This window comes from Nannobrachium achirus (assembly GCF_963921795.1).
Source record: "Nannobrachium achirus genome assembly, chromosome: 13".
NCBI lineage: Eukaryota > Metazoa > Chordata > Actinopteri > Myctophiformes > Myctophidae > Nannobrachium > Nannobrachium achirus.
The window spans coordinates 65,450,088-65,473,646 of NC_137833.1; the positions used below are offsets into that span (position 1 = coordinate 65,450,088).

General features: G+C 43.2%; 1 protein-coding gene across 1 annotated transcript in view; it reads right to left on the minus strand.

The window, feature by feature from the left end:
* The window catches only part of ninl (ninein-like), a gene marked incomplete at both ends in the record, with an annotated part of 135,787 nt that overhangs the window by 85,198 nt on the left and 27,030 nt on the right, over window positions 1–23,559 (minus strand). The window contains 3 exons of the mRNA XM_080740901.1: window positions 6,984–7,306; window positions 7,554–7,572; window positions 11,057–11,108. Of these exons, the coding sequence (XP_080597027.1) occupies window positions 6,984–7,306; window positions 7,554–7,572; window positions 11,057–11,108 (394 nt within the window). The remainder of the gene's footprint in view (window positions 1–6,983; window positions 7,307–7,553; window positions 7,573–11,056; window positions 11,109–23,559) is intronic.

Here is a 23,559-nt window from a genome sequence, read left to right on the forward strand (position 1 = left end):
GGGTTCATATTTTAGATTGTAGAGAAAAGAAAAAGTGAGTGTTAAAATGCTTTCATTTGCTTCGTTCTATTGTTTTATCGTGTTTACCGTGCTAAAATGTGGGGCATGCGTACGCATGGGGGCATGCGTACAAGTGGCTAAATATGTCTTTTTAGACACAATAAGCCAGCAGTTTCTTTAATGCTATTTACAGTAACACTTCTAGCCCCCAAAAGTCACATCCAACCATGAAAGGTTGCGTTGTATCTTGGGAATGGGCTTATTCTGTGTAAAATTACATATTTAGATACTTGTACGCATTCCCCCAACCACTGAAATCTCTAAAACAATAGAAAAAAGTAAATGAAATCTCTAAAACAATAGAAAAAAGTAAATGAAATAATTTTAACACTCATCTTGTATATTCTTTGATTACAATCTAAAATATGAACCCTTGTTTGAACGATTAGAGATTAGAAGATAAGTCACATTGTCATTTTTTTTATTATTTTTTTTTTTATCAATTTATTTCGCCAGAAAATAGCAGATCTACAAGCTCACAATGTGGCACAATGTTAGTTTACTTCTTTTGTGCTTGTTTTCATAGGCCGGGCCGCTTGTTCTTGCAAAAAATCTGGCTACACACTGATTGCCTGCAATACTACAAGGGCAGAAGTGAGCACATATAGACCAATTGTTTGTTTACAAACATTGAGACTGAATGCAATCTATTCCCAACAGATCCCCAAACATGTTGTTTTGGGGAGCGCTGGTTTCAGTTCATTTAACCTCTTCTTGAGTGTTGGCTTGTGAGGTGCGCCCTAGAGAGACATACTTCATTGTGCAGTGGTATTGGGCGCAGAGAATAGCTGACATACAAACTCACATCGAGTAGCGGATGCGACCGATGTGAGCTTGTTGTTCTCGGCCGCTCTCTGTGTGCGACACTTTCGCGGGACGGAGCATAAATTAGGCTTGAGGGGCTGCAGCTGCGAGAGCAAGAGTTGGCTCTCGTGATCATAAAGCGCTTCCAGGGGTGTAGTTGTCCCGATTTAAAATGAAGCAAACACGAAACTGGAAGTTCCTATGATTGCAGAGGTGTCAATTGGGTATGGCAAGCTATGGCAGCTGCCATACCTTTGCTACAGGGGGATATAATAAAATGTACTTTTCATCGTGCCTGTTGGCAACATGGCAACATGACTGGTGTCTTGCACGCACGCCCTCGTGCAAGACACCAGTCATGTTGCCATACCTTAGCTTTTTCTGAACTGACACCACTGTATGAATGGCTGCTAGTTGTGCTGTTCTGGCACCGGAAGCAACATGTTCTCCATAGGATTCCATTCGAACTTTTACATTTGATTTTCTTACCTTAATAAACATTGTCATAAGTACTTTATGGTTCCAGTCCTAGTTTAAAGTGTTGTTTCAATCACCATGATATGTGTTTTGTGAAAATATGGTGCAATTTATGTTATATTAGATGTTAAAGCAGCGTATGCTGTAGGAGGGGCTTGTGATCATATAGGCTTGTGATGGTTCTTCTTTGGGTGCTTTATTTTCGGCAAACTCAAGACAATGTCCCATGTATCCCTGCGGTTGCACGTGACCGTTGGCAGCCAATATCATTCAAGATGGTACCATTTCTACCAATGAACGTTGATTTCTACATACAACGGCCAAAAAAGCTTCATTCGCGCAGCATAGAAACCAATGGCTTGCCACTGTCCATGTTTTTTTACAGTCTATGAGCACATCCTCCGTTCTAATGACGGTGAATGGAGGTGGGGTTTGAAGGACAACTGTTTTGAATCGCTATTATTGTTTACAATCAACAGGAACCGAGGATTACATATTTCAAGAGTGAGAGATCACAGTAAAAAACCTAAGCATTCTTCCTCCACACTGGGAGTAAAACAGCATCTGAAAGTTGGAAAAAGGAAGTGCAGTGACCACTTATCTATGAGCGGTGGGGTTCATTTGGTGCAGACCTGCGAGCGCATACTGGTTCTTTTCAGTGTGACATTGTCTGATAAGGCACTGGTTCTCAAATGTTTTTGGTTGCAGTAAACCCCTACGGCATTCACCAAATATTCGAATATTCGAATATCAAAGTTACTATTCCATGTTGTTCATCGAGGGCGAATATTCGCTTATTTTTCTTTTTTTATTATTTTCTCTTTAAAGTTGTACCATGTAACTTTTTTTATAAAACAAATCTTAAAATTGTCCTAACTGTTAAATCGCTAAAGTTTTAGAACACCCACTCTGTGAATTTCAGCCTGTAAAGCCTTCTCTATATATGTAAACTGCGATCATTGCCGGGGACCGGATCTCGCGCCAAAATTGCGTCATCACACTACCGGCCAATCACAGCGAGGGTTATACAACTGCCGGCCAATCACAGCACATCTTGAAGTGGGGTCTGTATGGCAGCCATATTTGTTGTCGCCCGTTTGTACCATCCCTTCTCTAGGTAATTTCGCCTACCAGGCAGGGTGAAGGAGTCCGTATCTCTGGAATTACTGAACGCACAGGAACAAGGGACCCCTCAAAAGATAGATCTCAGCGAGGTGGAGGCAGACGCGGGGGTCTGAAGGTACGAAAAACGGCCGAAAGACGCGGACGCGACCGCGGTTTGCTATAGGGCTAATGACCACTAGTTGGGCATCTTACACAGTATAGCTTTAAAATATATATAGTTTATAAAGCTTGGCTAGATAGGAAGTCATAAGACGGGATTGTCAATGCCCCTGGTGGATGAATTTGTTAATGTTCTATACCAGGGGTCCTCAAACCTTTTTAGGCAGTGACCTCCAAAATAAACATATTTGAACTGGGGACCCCCACCCTGACAAGCACTCGGAATTGTAGGTATTACATTTAATGTGACTCGGTTCCGCAGATAAATATTGTGAAAATAACAGATCTACATGCTCACAACGCCTCGCAACGCCTCTTGTACTTCAAATTTGACAGTTTAGACAGTCCTGTCGAATATTCGACTATTGAATACTTTGAGGTTGAATAATTCGAATACTAAAAATCACTATTCGTGAATGTCCTAGTAACCCCTTATACTATTTCTGAAGCCAAGTACCCCCTTCCCCTGACGACAGCATTTTGCTTATAGAATTGACATCCATGCCAATACGTTCAAAATAAAACAGCATAATGGCAAATAAAGATTGCTTTCTATTCAGAAACAGTTGTACTAGTCAAGGTATTGACGTGAGTTGGTTTAACAATTTACAGATGAGAAGGTTCACACAAAGACTGTCAGTGTTTTGTCATTACCAATAACAGTAAAATACATATTTCCATGTTCTCCTGTACCCCCTGCAGTACCCTGCATACCCCTAGGGGTACACGTACCCCCATTTGAGAAAGGGGTCTATAGCAGTGTTTCTCAACCTTTTTTCTGCATGGGCACACTTTTCATGTCCCAAGAATCCATGGGCACACCAACATAATACGGGGGTGTAAATATTGTCACTGTCGGGAAGAAACCTTGTATCTCCAAGTTTCAAATGTGTACGTTTCTTCGCAAAGTAAAGCCCTGCTTCATCATACAAGGCTGTCGCACAACAGTAGTGAAAACAGCAGATCTACAAGCACCCAACGCCTTGCACCGCGAGGCGTTGCGTGCTTGTAGATCGGCTGTTTTCACTAGTTTAAATCATTTTTAAAATGATAAATACAATACTGGCTTTCAAGCAGTTTCAAGGGGCACACTTGACCCTTCTCAGGGGCACACCAAAGGTCCCCAGGCACAGTGGTTGAAAAACACTGGTCTATAGAATGAAACAACAGAAAAAGGCAATGGCGCCGCCCTGGTGGAGGTCCAAGTATAAGGTGAATAGGATGCCGCTTTTTGTAAGAAATTGGCCCACCTCCTAATGCTTAAAGATAATTACAGTATTTTCCGGACTATAAGGCGCACTTAAAAGCCTTTAATCTTCTCAAAAAACTACAGTGCGCCTTATAGTCCAGTGCGCCTTATATATGGATCATTCATTGACATTGACATTCCCTTTAGCACAGCTCCATCTGTTGGATGCATAACGCAACGGTAGCGTCTATTATGTGCGCCTTATAGTCAGGTGCGCCTTATATATGAAAACAGTTTGAAAATAGACCATTCATTGACAGTGCGCCTTATAGTCAGGTGCGCCTTATAGTCCAGAAAATACTGTAGCCTACAGGAAAACGGTATGGGATATGAAAACCCTGTTGAATGGTCATTGTCAGATGACCCCTGAAACTATTTGTACCTAAATAGGTGGAGGGAAAAAAATAAGTTTTACATTTGTAGCTTCTGTGCTCTGAAGTGAAATTCAAGCCCCTCAATCTATGATTCAAATTTGGAGCGAATCAGATTATACTTTCCTGAAAATATGCCCCACCCACAAACTCTAGAAGGCAATCATAGCCAATCGGAACGGAATATGACTCCAGAAATAATGTGTACCAATTGGTTCCTTTTAAGTCAAAACACACGCGTTCGCACCGCCGATACATCTACCTCCTGACCTGGGTGAACAAATGGAACCAAATGGACCTGTAACCATGTGTACGCTAGGGCATTCACAAATAGTCATATTTAGTATTCGAATTATTCGACCTCAAAGTATTCGAATAGTCGAATATTCTACAGGACTGGCCAAACTGTCAGATATTAAGTAAGCAAGAGGCGAACATTGTGAAAATAGCCGACCTACATGCTCACAACGCCTCGCGTTGTGAGCATGTAGATCGTCTATTTTCACAATATTTATCTGTGGAACGAGTCACATTAAATGTAATACCTACAATTCCAGTCAGGGTGGGGGTTCCCAGTTCAAATTATTAATTATTTTGGGGGTCACGGCCTAAAAAGGTTTGAGAATCCCTGGTATAGAGCATTAACAAATTCATCCACCAGGGGCATCGACAACTCATTCTTATGACTTCCTATCTAGCCAAGCTTTATAAACTATATATTTTTTTAAAGAGAAAACAATAAAATGAAATAAAAATAATAATAAGCGAATATTCGACTTCGGTGAACAACGTCGAATAGTGCACTTTGATATTCCAATATTCGAATATTTGGTGAATGCCCTAGTGTACGTTCAAGAGGTAAAATTAGTGTACATTGAGTTTACATTTTGATTTTACAATTTATTTCAGTGATTCTAAACATGTATTATTTCACAGACCCCCCCATTTTTTATCTCCGGGAACCCAATATATACTGTACAAATCATACCAATATGAAGTGAGTGGTGCTCGTGTAAAGCCCAAAGCATACTACAGCCAAACAGCCCCAACAACGCGTTTGTTCGGTTCTGTCTAGACAACAACAATGACGTCATTCAGAGGTTCAGGTGGGCGGGATCAGAACTCTTTCCCGGGTGTTCGGTGCCTTTGGGATACTGTGATTGGTCAGACATTCCGTATTGTTTCCAAATTCATTCAGCACGGCTTCAAGTTCATTACTTGCGCCGGCAGAGCGTGCAGGTACTGCGTTCGGCCGCGTATGCATTTTGGTGTCTGCCAATGTTTAAGCTCGTTGCCCAATCAGGGACCAGTATTTCTGGCAACGTCATCATCAACAGCCAATGAGAGAGATGACCAGCATTCCTGGTGATGCCAATGGTGAGCGCACCTCATGGCTAGGGCATTCATCAAATATTCGAATATTCGAATATCAAAGTCACTATTCGACATTGTTCACCGAAGTCGAATATTCGCTTATTTTCATTTTTCTTTTTTTTCCTCTTTAAAAATATATATATAGTTTATAAAGCGTGGCTAGATAGGAAGTCATAAGAATGAGTTGTCAATGCCCCTGGTGGATGAATTTGTTAATGCTCTATACCAGGGGTTCTCAAACCTTTTTAGGCCATGACCCCTAAAATAAACATATTTGAACTGGGGACCCCCACCCTGACAAGCACTTGGAATTGTAGGTATTACATTTAATGTGACTCGGTTCTGCAGATAAATATTGTGAAAATAGCGGATCTACATGCTCACAACGCCTCGCAACGCGCATGTAGATCAGCTATTTTCACAATGTCTGCCTCTTGCATACTTAATATTTGACAGATTGGCCAGTCCTGTCGAATATTCGACTATTCGAATACTTTGAGGTCGAATAATTAGAAAACTAAAAATCACTATTTGTGAATGTCCAAGTATAGGTCATACTTGGCCTACTTGTGCACAAGGCTCAAGTTGGCACCTCGACAGAGCACAGGTCTAGTTCTGCCAGCGTTCATTCAGCCCAGCTTCAAGTTCATTTCAGCTCAGTTCAGATCAGCAGTGAAACCTGTGAAAAGAAGCAGTGGTAGTACGAAAGATACACAAGACAACTACTAGGAGGTACTGTACAAACACCTCTGAAATATCTCTCTATAGACCATTCATAAGCACAATACCTATCTCTCTAGAGCAGGGGTCTTCAACAGGGTGACCTTGGAGGTCTGCTATTTTCGATACTTTCACCAAAAGGCTGTTTTAGAAATTTCAGACCCTGCTTTTCTAACATTCTCTGCACGTGGGTGCCATCCACAAAATCCGTAAAATGGTTTCATCTGCAACACAACGTGGTGGGGGCGGTCCTTGCTCCAACTCTCTCTTTCAGCTAAGGGGGTCCTTGGCCTAGAAAAAAATCTGAAGACCCTCCTGTTCGAGTGCAGCGTGCAGCCATTCCTTTCATAGGTGGCGGCAGTGGCTCATGGGTAGAGGAACCTTCGTTAGAACACAGAGGGTTCCCACCCAGTTCAATCCCGGGCTCCCTCATCAGAGTTGGTGTCGAAGAGACCTTGAGCAAGACTCTGAACCCTATAGTTGCTTCCGGCGAGCAGGTTGGTGCCTTGCATGGTTTCCTCTGCCATCGGTGTATGAATGGGTGAATGTAATGCACAACCTATGTAAAGCGCCTTGGATAAAGGCGCTCCATAAATGCACCGTTTACCCTCAGGCCTCCGCCACCTTCCTCCTGCACATGGGACATATCTTCTTGTGGGTGGTGGTCCTCCAGTAGCCCTCCACGCACTCGCTGTGGTAGGCGTGCGAGCACGGCAGCTCGCTGATCACCTCGTCGTCCTGGTAGTCCTGGAGGCAGATGGCGCAGCATTCCTCGTCCACCACGTCCCCCCCGGTACCCGCCTTGTACTGGCGGACGGACAGCCTCCTCCCCGGAGGCTCCTCGCCGCTGGCGTTGCCACCGCGGCCGCTCCTCCGGGCATGCAGGCTGATCATGACGCTGCCGATGCCCAGCACCGTGCAGACGAAAAAGAGGCCGATGTTTGGCATGAGCGTCGATGTTTGTCTTCTGCCGCTCGGGTGGACGAACTCAGAAGAATGTTGCGGTTACCGCTTCCCTTTTCGCTCTTCCTTTCGCTGCCCCTTCCCCCTTCTTCTCAACGAAAACTATGAATGCGGCAGCTCGCACAAAAAAGGATGCCGCCCACCTGCGAGGTGACAATAAAGACGATTCTGGTCCTAATAATGATTCCAAGTATGGAGTGATTGGTCGACTGAAGTCTTTACTGACAGCACATGCATGTACGAGACCACACCCTCTGTCTAACCATTCATCTGAGGACAAAAAGGCAAAAACAACACAAAAGTTGGAGAGTGTGTTTATCCCACTGTGGTCCTTTAGTAGCAGTCTTCCACCTTCTCTTGGTTATGTCATACATGTGCCATGTCGTACACGCCACGCCTGATACAAAGTCACGTCTTGCCCAAGTAAGGACGCGCCCAAATATGGAGTCGACTGTGCCTAGATACAGTGTGCCCCATGTTTCATGGGTACATGTCAACTATTAAATTAATCCGGGGACATTGTTAGCCAAGTAGGTTCAGAGGAGAGCTGTCCCATTTCACAAGTTCGTCATAATATAAATTATACCAGTAAGACTCCCTAATCGGGAGATAAGCGACCGACAGGTCGCATGTAACAATTGGCCTGGTGGTGGTGCTAAATGGGACAGATCCATGTTGATGACATGACTCTAGACATACTGTGTACCGCTTTGGTGATTTTAGGGCAAAATCTGTAGGAGCACTGTCCAAAAATGTGTTTGAAAAAATCGGCCTGATGGTGGCGCTAAATGGGACAGATCCATGTTGATGACATGACTGTAGACATATTGTGTACCGCTTTGCGTGAGTTTAGGGAAAAGTCTGTAGGAGCAGTGTCCAAAAATGTGTTAAATCAGCCTGAAGGTGGTGCTAAATGGGACAAATCCATGTTGATGACATGGCTGTAGACATACTGTGTACCGATTTGTGTGATTTTAGGGCAAAGTTTGTAGGAGCAAAAAAATGTGTTTTGCAAGAATCTGCCTAATGGTGGCGCTAGAAGAGGGGCAAGTAAGAAATGAGGGGTTTGGCAGGCACGGAGTGTGTGTGCCTCCATTGGAGTCGATGTTAAAATAATTTACCGCGTTGCGGTAAAAGAAAAAAAAAAAGAAATTCCACAGACACCACCATTGTTCATGGGTGAAAGCATCCTACTTTACCCTACATTAACACAAATAAAATCCACATAGAAAGTCTTAAACAGGCGATAGAAACGTCAATGTTTTGATTCCGCCGACGTCCGACGCCATTTTGCGCGCGTAAACTTTATGTTGAGGACTCATAAAACTTTTCTGGGACCCATTTGAATGACCACCTGTGGGTCCCGGGACCCATTACATTGAAAACCTAGTAACATCACTGGTAGGTGACTGGGACTTTTGAAGACCGTAGCCCCGGAATGGCTGTGATGTGTGTATGTATGTACCGGTAGGTGTTCCCCTACAGCCAATGAGGGACCAGCATTCCTGGGGATGATGTCAGCAGAGTTTGGTATATAAAAGCACTGTTAGCGTGGCACGCTCTGCTTGCGCCATAGACTGTAAAAAAAAATATGGGCGGTGCGAAGCCATTGGTTTCTATGCAGCGAAAATTACGCTTCTTTGTCCCTTGTATGGATGTCGCCATCATTGTTTGAATGGTACCCCAGAAATCATGAGGAATGCTATTGGCTGCCAACAGTCACGTGCAACCACAGGGATACATGGGAAAATGTGGTCGGAGCCTCCCGAAATACAGCACATGAAGAAGAACACAGCCGGCTGGTATCAGTTTAGTTGGCTACGCCCCCCGCAACTTTATCATAAATTTTAACATAAATGGGACCATATTTGCACAAAACGCATATCATGGTAATTGAATGGCAGTTTTTCACTAGCGACAGGAACCATAAAGTATTTATGACGATGTTTATTAAGGTTAGAAAATCAAAGAGGAAAATGAAGTGGAGAAAAAAAACTTTTGGTACCTCGCGGGGGGGAAACAGCGCAACTAGCGGCCAATCATAGCATCTTTCTCTTCCGGGAAAGCTTCATGAATAATCCAGCCAACAACACCCCTGGCTTGCGCACAAGTAGGCCATGTGTGTCCTGTGTGTGAGGCGCAAGTTGGCACCTCGACAGAGTGCAGTTCTAGTTCATTATATGTTTTCCTTCTTTTATACTTGATTGCCGCGTGAGGCTCCCCTTCCTATTACCCAGTGATACTCAAACTCCGGCTCGCGGTGCAATTTTGACTGGCCCACCAGCTTAATGTCCTCGAAGTCACGCATCCATCAAGCTTTAAACTGAGCAGATTGGACCTTGCGTTCCAGATATAATGGCCAAAACATCTTGAAAGCGGCCATTGAAATCGCCGACTTTCGCCAAATCTTTTTGGCTCTGCATACCCAAAATGTCATTGTAGGCCTAATGCGAATCAAATGAAAGAGAGATGTACTTACTGTAGCTCTACTTAACATCTGCATCATTAGCAAGTTGGTGGCTAAACAGTCTGGGTAATCTATTTTAAGTACCGTAGATTGTTTTATTTTATTTTATTTTCCTTAGCCATAATTATCTATTTTCACAAGTTTATTTTCTGTAAAAAGCCATTTGTGTTGAATGTGGGCTAAGTCATAAATAACATTGTGAAGCAATTGAAATTGAGATGTGTCTTACTGTTATCCCAGCAAGCAGATAGATACTGTGTCAACCCAGACAAATAGCAGACAAATGTACATTATAGTATTTGTGTGGAATATGGTAATTGCACAGAATATTAAAAAGAGAGACCATTTTGAAAATGACTTTGATTACAAATTGTGTCATTGACAGAATATAAATGGAATTCCAAGCCATAAAATAATGTACATTGCACTTGTCTTGTGGAAATAAAGCAAATAAAAGAGAGAAGTTATCCAATGTAATTTTATCAACTGGTCCGTGGCCCCTTGACATTTTTGTAATGTGGCCCACAGGTTCAGAAGTTTGAGTATCCTTGAGTATCCCTGCTATTGTAAATTCATCACTGGAGCAGTGTTGATTTTGTCGACGAAAATGTTTTGTCGACTGCATTTTTTTCACTGACGAAAACTAAATAAAAACTAAATACAAACTAACCTGTGATGACTAAGACTAAGACTAAATATATTGACAATTTTGTCAACAAAATAAAAACTAGACTAAAATGTTGGGGAGGAACTGGTGGAGAAGAGAGTCATTTTATGTTTGGTTGCTCTCTGTTGTTGCGTGCTGAAAATAGCAGATCTACAAGCTCACAACGTGTCGCAGCACGACGCGTTGTGAGCTTGTAGATCGGCTATTTTCAGCACGCAACCAAGTGTAAAATCAGTCATTATGATGCCATCAAGGCCTGCCAAAATACATTTCAGTTGACGAAATCAACTGTAGATTTACAGTTAAAATCTTGACTAAAATTAGACTAAAACTAAAACTTTTCAGGTGACTAAATTATGACTAACATTAAATGACATTTTATTCAAAAGACTATGACTAAAACTGAATCAAAATGTGCTGTCAAAAACAACATTGCACTGGAGCAGCGAACTGTAAATCTGTGGATGTAAAATTGTGAAGGGCCTAAATCTCTAGTTCTTACTAAATGATAAGACCGTTGGCTACCTTAAGGTTGGTAGTGTGTGTGTGGGTTCCTACCTTGAGGTTGGTAAGGTGTGTGGGTTCCTACCTTGAGGTTGGTAAGGTGTGTGGGTTCCTACCTTGAGGTTGGTAAGATGTGTGGGTTCCGGGCTCTTCGTCAGACTTCAGACTCTGCAGATGAAACATCACAAGGGAGGAGGTCAACCAACACAATTCTAACACAACTAAACACACACCTTCAACACAACACAGTGTTTGGACAAACACGGCATATGTGTGTTGATGTACATCGTGTGTGTGTGTGTGTGTGTGTGTGTGTGTGTGTGTGTGTGTGTGTGTGTGTGTGTGTGTGTGTGTGTGTGTGTGTGTGTGTGTGTGTGTGTGTGTGTGTGTGTGTGTTAGAGATGGCCTGCACCTTTGACCCTAGCCTAGAGGAAGCTTTCATGACCAAGGTCATTAAATACCAACCTCTCCTACATACGATCTCAGAGCTGGGGTACAGGTGCAGACTATTTGTTTTTATATTTGGCAGCCTAGGACATACCCACAGGCTGGTTGTTAGAGGGTTACAACAACTTGGGATGCCTAAAAAAGAGGCAAAAAGGCTGGCAAAGTATTGTTCTGTCTCCGCTATAATCGGCAGCCGCCACATATGGCGGAGACGCTGTTACTTATACCCGTAGAGTACAAAGTGCCTTGCTATTGTATCATGAGGACATATGACATGATTTTGTAAATGTAACTCTACTGCACCTAATATTTGTGTCCTATGCATCTCCTTTGCGTGGACATAAATAAATGGTTAAAATGTGTGTGTGTGTGTGTGTGTGTGTGTGTGTGTGTGTGTGTGTGTGTGTGTGTGTGTGTGTGTGTGTGTGTGTGTGTGTGTGTGTGTGTGTGTGTGTGTGTGCGTGTGTGCTCGTGTGCGTGCGTGCACGTGTGTGTAACTAGTCCATAAAGCTGGTTTGAACTAGCAGGGTGTGCTAATGACAACGTGTGTGTAGTAGCCAAATAAAGTGTGTGAAAGTAAGTGCTCCTGCAAGCGTGAAATTCAGAACATAGTGTGTGTGTGTGTGTGTGTGCATGCGTGCGTGCGTGCGTGCGTGCGTGCGTGCGTGCGTGCGTGCGTGCGTGCGAGTGCATGCATGTGTGTGTGTGTGTGTAATCATAACAGACATAACAATAGGGTGACCATAAGGAATTCCAGCCGGCAGGCATTATTTGTGCTGGACTGAACAGAGACAAGTCACAGCTCCATACCATTCTCACATGCTCCCACTGCTGTGACCATGCCCTCATGCAACACACGCATGACTGTCAGAATGCAGACCTCGGCCAATAAGAGAATCGAGTTTGAACATCTGAACGTTTTTCTCCTTGACCCCGTCCTAGACTAGAGCCCATTAACCCATTTAGGCCTAGACTTGTTGACTGATTTAACCAGTGAAAAATAGCAGATATACAAGCTCACAGCGCGGCACCGAGTGCCGCGCTGCGAGCTTGTAGATCTGCTATTTTTGAAAAAGTCGTGAAAATGTGTGCAAATCTTTGAATATATGATATATATTATCAAATGTTGCTTCTGGGTGGTCCCTGGAACTAGATATTTTGAAATGGGGGTCCGTGGCCAAATAAATATCATTTTGGGGGTCCTTCACATGAAAAGGTTTGAGCACCACTGACATAGTAGTCTCTCAAGAACAGACTAACTGAGCTCCAGTTAAGTGAAAAGGACCTTTTCTTTGACGATGGCTGGCCAGATTGCTGACATAGAAACATAGGGTTTTTCAAAAAAATCTTAGAAGGATTCAAAAGACACTTATAGAATCGGGTCAAAATTCGAATTTTCACGATTTTTCAAAAATGGCAGATCTACGAGCTCGCAGCGCGGCGCTGTGAGCTTGTATATCTGCTATTTTTCAATAGTTAAAGCATAAAATAATGAAACACAAAATGTGTACCCGTTCTAAATGGGTTAACACACGGGTGACTAACAGGTCATTTTGACCGAGTTTGAGATCGCAAAGTGCAATAACTCTCCCCGTGAAGGCAGTGCCGGAGTTACGCGGTGGCTTTTGCTGCTAAATCACCACTAGTTTCCGGACTAGCACCGGTAGTTTTCGGGGCTAGCAAAATCGGGAGAGAGACGGTCAGACGGAGAAAAGTGTGATACCCAAGTGCAGTACTACTCCTAAACAACGGCAGTTCTCTCTCTCTCTGTTTCTCAATGTCTCTCTCTCTCTCTCTCACCCTCATCACTCTCTCTCCCATGCACGTTTGGTTGCACAAAAACACACAGGTTAAGCTACACTTTTTCCTGTTAATAATAACCTGCGTGAAATAAGCTGCATTGGGAGGTAAGCGGGAGACACTTTATTGTGAAAGTAAGACAGGAAACGATAGTTGTTGCTGGGTTGGCCCTAGTTGTCGGTTTGTTATGTTGTTAAGCTGCATTGGTTTGGAATACGAGCGCGCAGTTTAAGTTATACATGATGAATGGACAGCCAAAACAAGTTGTATTATCAGAACAGTTTAGCCTACACATTAATTTGCGAACGGGGGCGCTGGGGGGAGAGAGAAGACAGCAGTCCATTTCAGCGTCATCTTGCAATGCGCACTGTTAACCCATGGCCCATGGGAATTATGGAAGGCACGCAGGACAACTAACAACCCATATAAAACAAACATTATACACTCGATTGAAGTTCTTTATGAGGAGATGTTATGGAAACTGTACAAGATCACCACCAAAGCCTTTACAACTTTCCCAAAGTTGCATATAAGAGAGAGGGGCTTTTCATCAATCTTTTTCCAAAAACTGGGACAAATGGATAAACAGGATAAAATATGCTACTCTGCTGTTGATTGTTGTCAACTGGTTTTGGAATCTAATTCTTCTGGATGGTGAGTACACTTGACTGCTGCTGCAGCTTGCCTATGCCTAACTCTTTTCTTGATGTCAAAAGTTGTCTGCTGAGACAAATGTTACTTAAATCATCAGTTGTTTTGCTTAACCTAAGGGGTGGGTGGGGACTGGGAGACTGCTGGTGAATAGGGCAAAATGACTGCAAACCTTTAAAAATAAATTAATAAAACTGCGGTGATGTGCGCGCGCCCGCGGCAAAAGCTCCCTGTAGCTCCCCCTGCTGCTCAGGGCTAGATCCGCGTCTGCGTGAAGGTCTCAGAAATGTCCCCTTCCATGACTTTTCCTAAATACTCAAGACATATGTTCTCGTTTTTTCCCCCCTTCTGAAACGTTTCCTAAGTATGAAATAATATACCATTATACCACTCTGACTGTTAGTTATCGGTCATAAAGACAGGTCTCACCCATTCCTCCCCCTCCCAGAAACAAGGAGAGAATTTCACACCTTTAGCGCTCCCCATTTGAGAGGTCAATTGAAATGCTAATTCACATTTGGAAGACAATAGAACCCCCGCTGGCAGCAGGGGAGGAGGTGTTGCTCTCCTGGGCCAAAAGGGAGATAATTTACCTGTCAATTTGACTGATAAATGCAGTCAGAGTGGAAGTGATTTTTTTTTCAGTCACCCGAGTGTTAATAGGCCTAGGATTATTGACTGCTTTAACTATTGAAAAAATAGCGGATATACAAGCTCACAGCACGTGCTGCGAGCTTGTAGATCTGCTATTTTTGAAAAATCTTGAAAGTTTGACTTTTTACCCGATTCTATAAGTGTCTTTTGAATCCTTCTAAGGTTTTTTGGAAAAACCTATGTTTCTATCTCAGCAATCTGGCCAGCCATCGTCAAAGAAAAGGTCCTTTTCACTTAACCGGAGCTCAGTTAGTCTGTTCTTGAGAGACTACTATGTCAGTGGTTCTCAAACCTTTTCATGTGAAGGACCCCCAAAATGATATGTATTTGGCCACGGACTCGGACTCCCATCTCAAAATATCTAGTTCCAGGGACCCCCCAGAAGCAAAATTTTAGTTACAAACGTTCGCTTTGAAAATACATATATTCAAAGATTTGCACACATTTTCACGACTTTTTCAAAAATAGCAGATCTACAAGCTCACAGCGCGGCACCGAGTGCCGCGCTGTGAGCTTGTATATCTGCTATTTTTCAATGGTTAAAGCATTCAATAATTCTAGGCCTAAATGGGTTAAGACCTTGAATTATTTCATACTAATGCTATTGAAAAATCTACAAGCTTGAGCTTGTAGATCTGCTATTTTTGAAAGGTCTTGAAGATTTGTGCAAATCTTTGAATATACTCTATGTATACATTAATTTTGTAACTCAAATTTTGTGTTTTTCGAGAGGGCTGCTAGGTGGGGAGAGCCTGCCCTTTCGCTGGAGACCCAGAGGGGAACATTTTTAGTGTTTTTGCCATTTAAATAAATAAGCATAAACAGACATTTTCACATGAACAATTTTGATGTAACAACCAGATTTGTGTGGAAATATTTATTTGTATATACACAGATTTATAAACCAGTAAGACTCCCTAATCGGGAGATAAGCGACCGTTGGTCGCTTATCTCCACAAATATCACAACCTCCACCTCCACCTCTCACGTCATACGGGTAGCCATAGTTACACCTGGAATGTTGAATCTCCATATATGGAGATAACCTACGCATCACACAAAGTCTGACCTCACCAGCCCATACTTGGGCATGGACGACTTATATCTCCATATACGGAGATGGCCATATATGGAGATACGATGACATCACAGAGTCCACACACAGCTGATGATGTGGCGTGATGTCATACAATACACAAACAAGCCCTATATAAAGGGGCAATTCTCACCAGGGAAGAGAGCATTGCCTGGAATGTTGAATCTCCATATATGGAGATAACCTACGCATCACACAAAGTCTGACCTCACCAGCCCATACTTGGGCATGGACGACTTATATCTCCATATACGGAGATGGCCATATATGGAGATACGATGACATCACAGAGTCCACAGCTGATGATGTGGCGTGATGTCATACAATAAACAAACAAGCCCTATATACTGATGCGATACGATGACATCACAGAGTCCACAGCTGATGATGTGGCGTGATGTCATACAATAAACAAACAAGCCCTATATACTGATGCGGAGATATGAGCAGGGCAAAGGTGTGACGTGTGACGTGTGACCGACCGACCGACCGACCGACCGACCGACCGACCGACCGACGGACGGCCGGTGGAGGTTTTCATAGTAAACTGCTCCCTGACGGTCGCAATAAAATACATTTTCACGAGGGCCGATACATACTGTAGGTCGTGTGCAGTTTCAGACTGTTTTCAGAGAGAGCACGTGACCTACTGTATAATAATACTATGATTATTTCGGGGCGTGTCAGGGAATCTTTAAGTAAAAGTATCAATCCTGCAATGTAGGAACACAATGTTACAAGAAAAAGTCCAGTAATCCAAATTTACTTGAGTAAAAGCACAGAAGTATTGGCATCAAAATTATGCTTAAAAGTACCAAAAGTAGAAGCAATCTCATTATGCAGAAAGTCCCGTTTCATAAGTTATCAAATATGCCCACTTGAAAATCTCTAAAGCATGCGTGACCCATCTGACCACATGACATTTAGAGAAATAGTTTGGACAGAAGACAACCAACGGTGACGACAGAAGACGACATGCTCGCTTGGTGAATGAAACCCCTCTTGAATTATTGAACATGCTTTTATTATGTAACTGTTCATTCAGCTAAAGCCTTTTATACCGGAGCTCTGACACACGAACGCACGTGTGAGTTCCTGCGTGTGTGTGTGTGTGTGTAAGGGATGGCATGTGCTATCAGCTCACTCTGAATAGAGTAAGTACGATACAGTATCTTTGGGGCCAATGCAGATACGTAGATATTAGGGGGTACAAAAATGGATATCGATGCATGCAGCATACAATGTTGCTGTATGCGAAATTTGTTCTCTGCATTTGAGCCATCTCTTTGAGCGGTGAGCCACAGCCGTGCCGCGCTTGGGAAACATTTTTTTGTAGATCTAAACCCCCCAATCCAAACCTTGAAGCTGGTCTTTGGTATGACCATAGACTGTATAAAATATATGGACAAAGCGAGGCCATTGGTTTCTATGCAGCGCAAATGACACAATATGGGTCCTTGGCATGGGTGTTGCCATCATAGATTGTAAAGGCACCAAAGGAGGCTATTGGGTGCCAACGGTCATGTGCAACCGCAGGGATACATGGGAGAATGTGGTCGGAGCCTCCCGAAATACAGCACACGAAGAAGAACACAGCCGGCTGGTATCAGTTTAGTTGGCCACGCCCCCCACAACTTTATCATTTATTTTAAAATAAATTGGACCAAATTTCGACAAAACGCATATGATGGTGATTGAAAGGCAATTTTTAACTAGCGATAGGAACCATAAAGTATTCATGAAAATGTTAATTAAGGTTAGAACACGAAAGGGGAAAATGAATGGGATCCAATGGAGAACAATTCTTTTTGCGATCGGCCGGGGGGGCGGGGGGGGGGGGGAAATAGCGCAACTAGCGGCCAATCATAGGAAGTTTTACTTCCGTATTGGAGTCATTTTAAATCGGCAGAACTATGCCCCTGGGTATGACCCGCCTGGGAATCGAACCACGACCTCTCGGTTTCAGGGCGGATACTCTAACCACGAGGCCACAATGGGGAAACCCTTGAAGTAACACAGAGTGGCGTCATGAGCGGGGGGATGACATCACCATCATCAACGGTCTCTAGAAAGATGCAATTCTGGGAAATTGCGAGTATGGTTGCCTATTTAAAGGCTGGAAAGCCAAAATGTCATGTGAAGCTCGACCAATCCTCAAGCTTGAACCACTCCTCCATTGAACTCAATGGGCTTTTTGCATTTTCCTATTTATGATCTGGATTGTTTATCTAGAGCAGGGGTTCCCAAACATGTTTTGTCTCAGGCCACCCCATCAATATTTTTTTAATCCGAGGCACCCCAACGTTATAATTTTCACTCCCAGCACCTTATATTTATAGCATACCGTCGTTGTCGGGTGGAAACCTTGTATGTCCAAAACCGTTCGTTTTGTATGTATCATCTATAAAATGTACTAAACTAGTGAAAACAGCAGATCTACAAGCACACAACGCCTCGCGATGCAAGGCGTTGTGTGCTTGTAGATCGGCTTGTGCTTGTAGATCGGCTTGTAGATCGGCTGACCCCAGGGGGGTCCCCAAATTATTTTGGTGGGTCCCCAGAGGATTAGCTTAATGTGCAACATTGTTTTCTCACTCAAGTGTATAGAGGGTATCTAAGTGTATAGAGGGTATCTGCACATTAAGTGTATAGAGGGTATCTGCACATTAGTGTATAGAGGGTATCTGTATAGAGGGTATCTATAGAGAGTGTATAGAGGGTATCTGCACATTAAGTGTATAGAGGGTATCTGCACATTAGTGTATAGAGGGTATCTGTATAGAGGGTATCTGTATAGAGGGTATCTATAGAGAGTGTATAGAGGGTATCTGCACATTAAGTGTATAGAGGGTATCTGTGTATAGAGGGTATAGAGGGTATCTGTATAGAGGGTATCTATAGAGAGTGTATAGAGGGTATCTGCACATTAAGTGTATAGAGGGTATCTGCACATTAGTGTATAGAGGGTATCTGCACATTTCTAAGGTGACAATTCAAGGACTTTTTAGTGCCTCTAAAATGACAAGTTAAACATTGGCCAAATTGTCAAATATTAAGAGGCATACATTGTGAAAATAGCAGATCTACATGCTCACAATGCCTCGCAACGCGAGGCGTTGTGGGCAGATTGGCTCAGGGGGGGTCCCCAGTTAAAATGTGATTATCGTGGGGTCACGGCCTGAAAAGGTTGAGAAGCACTGCTTTAATCCACCATGTGGCGTACTGTTGAAGTGAGCTGGTCTCAGTCTAATCCTCTCTCCTCGTCCACAGGCCAGCAGCAGTGAAACAATCATTATGATTATTAGGAGATGAGGGTCACGTGTCTGTCAGCGTGTGTCCTAGTTTTACAGCCCACAGCCCACCCAGAGCCACAGTGCTCCCAACATATTTATACACACACACTGGGCTGACCCAGGCATTGTCGCTCTTTTACAGTGACACACACACATGCATGCGTGCGTGCATGTGTGTGTGTGCACATACATAGATACTGTACACACATACATGCATACATACTGTACATACATGCATACATACATACATACATACATACATGCATACATACTGTACATACATACATGCATACATACATACATAATGTTTGAAAATATATGAACATTTTTCAACATGGAAACGATAAATAATTGCGGTTATGTTAAATAATTGCGATTATGTTAAATAATTGCGATTAGACGAGTATGTAATAATTGTGACAGATTTACAAACTGTACGTACAGTAGAGTACACTGCATGTGTGTGTGAAACAGCATTACACATGCAGACAGTCTACAAAGTACTCCAGCGTGGCGCGGTGCCAGACACTCAAAGCGTTGAGGTTACGTAGTTGGTATGACGCCTGAATAAATGATAGGGAGCGGTATAAAACCTCTGCAGTATTCATGAGCACAACATGAATTATTGATGGATGTAACAAGCAGAGAGCTGCAGAGCTGAGAGCGACATTCCTCCGGTGGAGTTAAGCGCGTTAGCGTTGAGTCATAATAGAGTTGCCAGCTAGTAGGGCCTCCCTTAAGCCATTTAGGCCTAGAATTATTTAATGCAGGGGTCTTCAACGTTTTCAGGCCAAGGACCCCTTAGTTGAGAGAGAGATGAAGCAGGGACCCCCACTCAGAGCCCTGCAACGGGTGGGGTACCCGTGGGTACCCGACGGGTACCCATGTTTGACGGGCGGGTACGGGCGGAATATATTCAACTATAAATTTGCGGGTACGGGGACGGGCGGTGCGCGACTAAACACAGGCGGGTGACATTTTACTGTGAAAATCAGACAACTGTTTCTGCCTAAAACAACGTCACAAGAGCGCACACAGCGAGCAGCAGGACAGAACCACGGCATGCATACAGCACTGTTTCCACCTAAACGTCAAGTCACACACATGGAGCAGCGGCATGCGCACACAGGAGCGCACACACTCACAGTGAGGAGAACACCGACACACAACTGAATAAAGTGGCCGCGAGTGATCTGCTTGCCTAGCGCGCGATGTAGTTGAAAGGTGCATGATTGTATAATATCCACGTGATTCCACGACTATTAGGAGTTCCTTTATTATCGTCACATCATGGGTCCGGTTTGGTTTAGATTACCTCGGGCTGTTTATCATGAGAGAACCAAGACAGACAGACAGCGAGTGGCGTTCCCTTCATCTGTGAAAAGCTGGATATGTGCTTCGCCGTATGACGGTGCGTGTCGAGCATAGCAGACATGCAAGCTCACAAAGCTGCAAGTTCCGACATGTTGTGAGCTTGTAGCTCTGATATTTTCAATGCGCGACACCGTCGTATGACAAATACAACTGCACAAAGCAGCGGAGGCAGAAAGCAGCAGCAGCAACAAGCTATCGCGACAGTGTCAGATCATGATACAATTTTAAATTAGTATGATTGGTTTTAAAGGTTGTTCTACTTTATCCAAATATAATAGACCTATAAATAATAGGCTTAATAACAGCATTTTCCGACGGCGTGCAGTAGGATTCGCTGGGGGATCAACTATGAGTGAAAATGGAGTGCGATGCCATTGAAAGAACGCACGCACGGCTGTAGGCTATTTACTTTAATGCATGTAATCACGGGTAGCGGGGCGGGCGACGGGTCCATTTTTTGACGGGCGGGGCGGGTCTGGTTTTGATTTTTTAATAATGACGGGTAGCGGGCGGTCCACGGATCTGATTAATGACTGACGGGACGGGCGGGCGCGGGTTGTCAAAATTGGACCCGTGCAGGGCTCTGCCCCCACTACCTTATCTTAGAATTCTATATAGTTTCATTGTTTAACAGCACAATCATCAGTGTATTTTGGATTCATGTCAACGTGTTTTCAGATACAGTATTTAACCACTTGAACCGTCAATACTTAATAAACTTTACCTTTCAATCGGTACTTAGTCTGCTCTTTTTCCCCTCTACACCAAAGCTCTTTGCCAAAAATAGAAGATCTACAGGCTCACAACGCCTTGCACTCTGAGCTTGTAGATCGGCTATTTTTGGCTAAAGTTCTCAGAATATGGACGCTAGGGTTCAAGTAGTTAAAAGAAAAAAAAGAAAAAAAAGAAAAAGATTCTATCACTCAAAGATTTGGAGGACCCCCTGTAGTAACTCTGAGGACCCCCTAGGGGTCCCGGACCCCCTGTTGAAAACCCCTGCTTTAACTTTTGAAAAATAGCAGATATACAAGCTCACAGCGCTGCAAGCTTGTAGATCTGCTATTTTTTAAAAGTCATGAAAATGTGTGCAAATCTTTGAATATCTCATTTTTAAAGTGAACATTTGTAACTCAAATATTTCCTTCTGGGGGGTCCCTGATAAAAAATATTTTGAGACAGGGGGTCGGCGACCAAATACATATAATTCTAGGGGTCCTTGACTTGAAAGAGTTTGAGAACCACTGACGTAGAAAAGTGTGTTTTTTCAAAAAACCTTAGAAGGATTTAGAAGACACTTATAGAATCGGGTAAAATTTCAAATGTTTGATTGTGCTGCGGTAAGTGCTATGTTAAGTGCTACGCTAAGTGCCATGGGTTTAGGTGGAGTCTGAAGAGGTGAGTCTTCAGTCCACGGTGGAAGCTAGGGAGTGATTCTGTAGTTCTAATGGAAGCTAGGGAGTGAGTCTGTAGTTCTAATGGAAGCTATGGAGTGAGTCTGTTGTTCTAATGGAAGCTGGGGAGTGAGTCTGTAGTTCTAATGGAAGCTAGGGAGTGAGTCTGTAGTTCTAATGGAAGCTAGGGAGTGAGTCTGTAGTTCTAATGGAAGCTAGGGAGTGAGTCTGTAGTTCTAATGGAAGCTAGGGAGTGAGTCTGTAGTTCTAATGGAAGCTAGGGAGTGAGTCTGTTGTTCTAATGGAAGCTAGGGAGTGAGTCTGTAGTTCTAATGGAAGCTATGGAGTGAGTCTGTAATTCTAATGGAAGCTAGGTAGTGAGTCTGTAGTTCTAATGGAAGCTAGGGAGTGAGTCTGTAGTTCTAATGGAAGCTAGGTAGTGAGTCTGTAGTTCTAATGGAAGCTAGGGAGTGAGTCTGTAGTTCTAATGGAAGCTAGGGAGTGAGTCTGTACTGTAGTTCTAAGTGCGACAGGGAGTTTATTCCACAGTTCGGGGGCCAGGAGGGTGAATTGTCTAGGACTCTTTACAGCCTTTGTGTAGCTCTCTCATCCTCTCTCTTTCTTTCTCTCTGTCTCTCAGCCTCTCCCTATTCCTATCCCTACCTCTCTCGCCCATCTGTAATCTATAGCAGTCTAAAGCCCCTTATGTAAGCGAGCAGAACGCCTGGAGATGTGCACTATTCAACATAGATTACTGCTCGGTACAATATCATGTACCGAGAGAGAGAGAGAGAGAGAGAGAGAGAGAGAGAGAGAGAGAGAGAGAGAGAGAGAGAGAGAGAGAGAGAGAGAGAGAGACACAGAGACAGAGACAGAGACAGAGACAGACAGACAGACAGACGGGGTTTGGAGGGAGGTGTGTGGAGACAAAGCAGACCCAAGCTGGGTTACATAAATAGTCTAAATATTTCATTTGATCACGTGACACGAGACAAGGAAATGAAAGGAGAACAGAACAGCATGATGCCATGATATGAGGATCACAATACAATTACAACTAGTCCATGTGCCTAGACAAACTCTATGCAGGCCTTTGGGTTAATGCAGTTGTTATTATGCGGGGCAACCAGACTATATAGTCTTGTCTATTTTTCCCATCATCTGATGTAACCCTTCCCCATTAGAGTCAATTGTATCTGTCTAGTTATTACTTGCGCAAGCAGAGCACGCAACTGTTTTGGGTTTGGTATGTATACTGCAGGGGTTCCCAAACTTTTTTGTCTCAGGGCACCCCATAAATATTTTTTTTAAATCCGAGGCACCCCTACATTATAATTTTCACTCCCAGCACCTTATATTTGTAGCATATCGTCATTGTCGGGTGGAAACCTTGTATGTCCAAAACCGTTCGTTTTGTATTTATCATCTATAAAATGTACTAAACTAGTGAAAACAGCAGATCTAGAAGTACCGGTAGATCGGCTGTTTTCACTAGTTTTGTGTGACGGTCTTGTATGATGAAGCATGGCAAAAGACGTACACATTTGAAACTTGGAGATACAAGGTTTCTGCCTGACAGTGACGATATTTTAGTGATTATATTGCGAGGAAAACTTTGAGATAATAGCCATTTTGGTCAGAACTGACTGAAACTAACTTTGTACTTCAAGTTTAAAATTATACTAAATAATAATTTTTCAAGTGTCCAAATAAATTCCAAATATTATCAAATGATCTCACGGCACCCCTGGACTGCTGTCACGGCACCCCAGGGTGCCCCGTCACCCACTTTGAAAACCCCTGATGTACTGTATGTAGGTGACTGTGATTTTTGAAGAGACCTGGAATGGCTGGGAATGTATGTATGTATGTATGTATGTATGTATGTATGTATGTATGTATGTATGTATGTA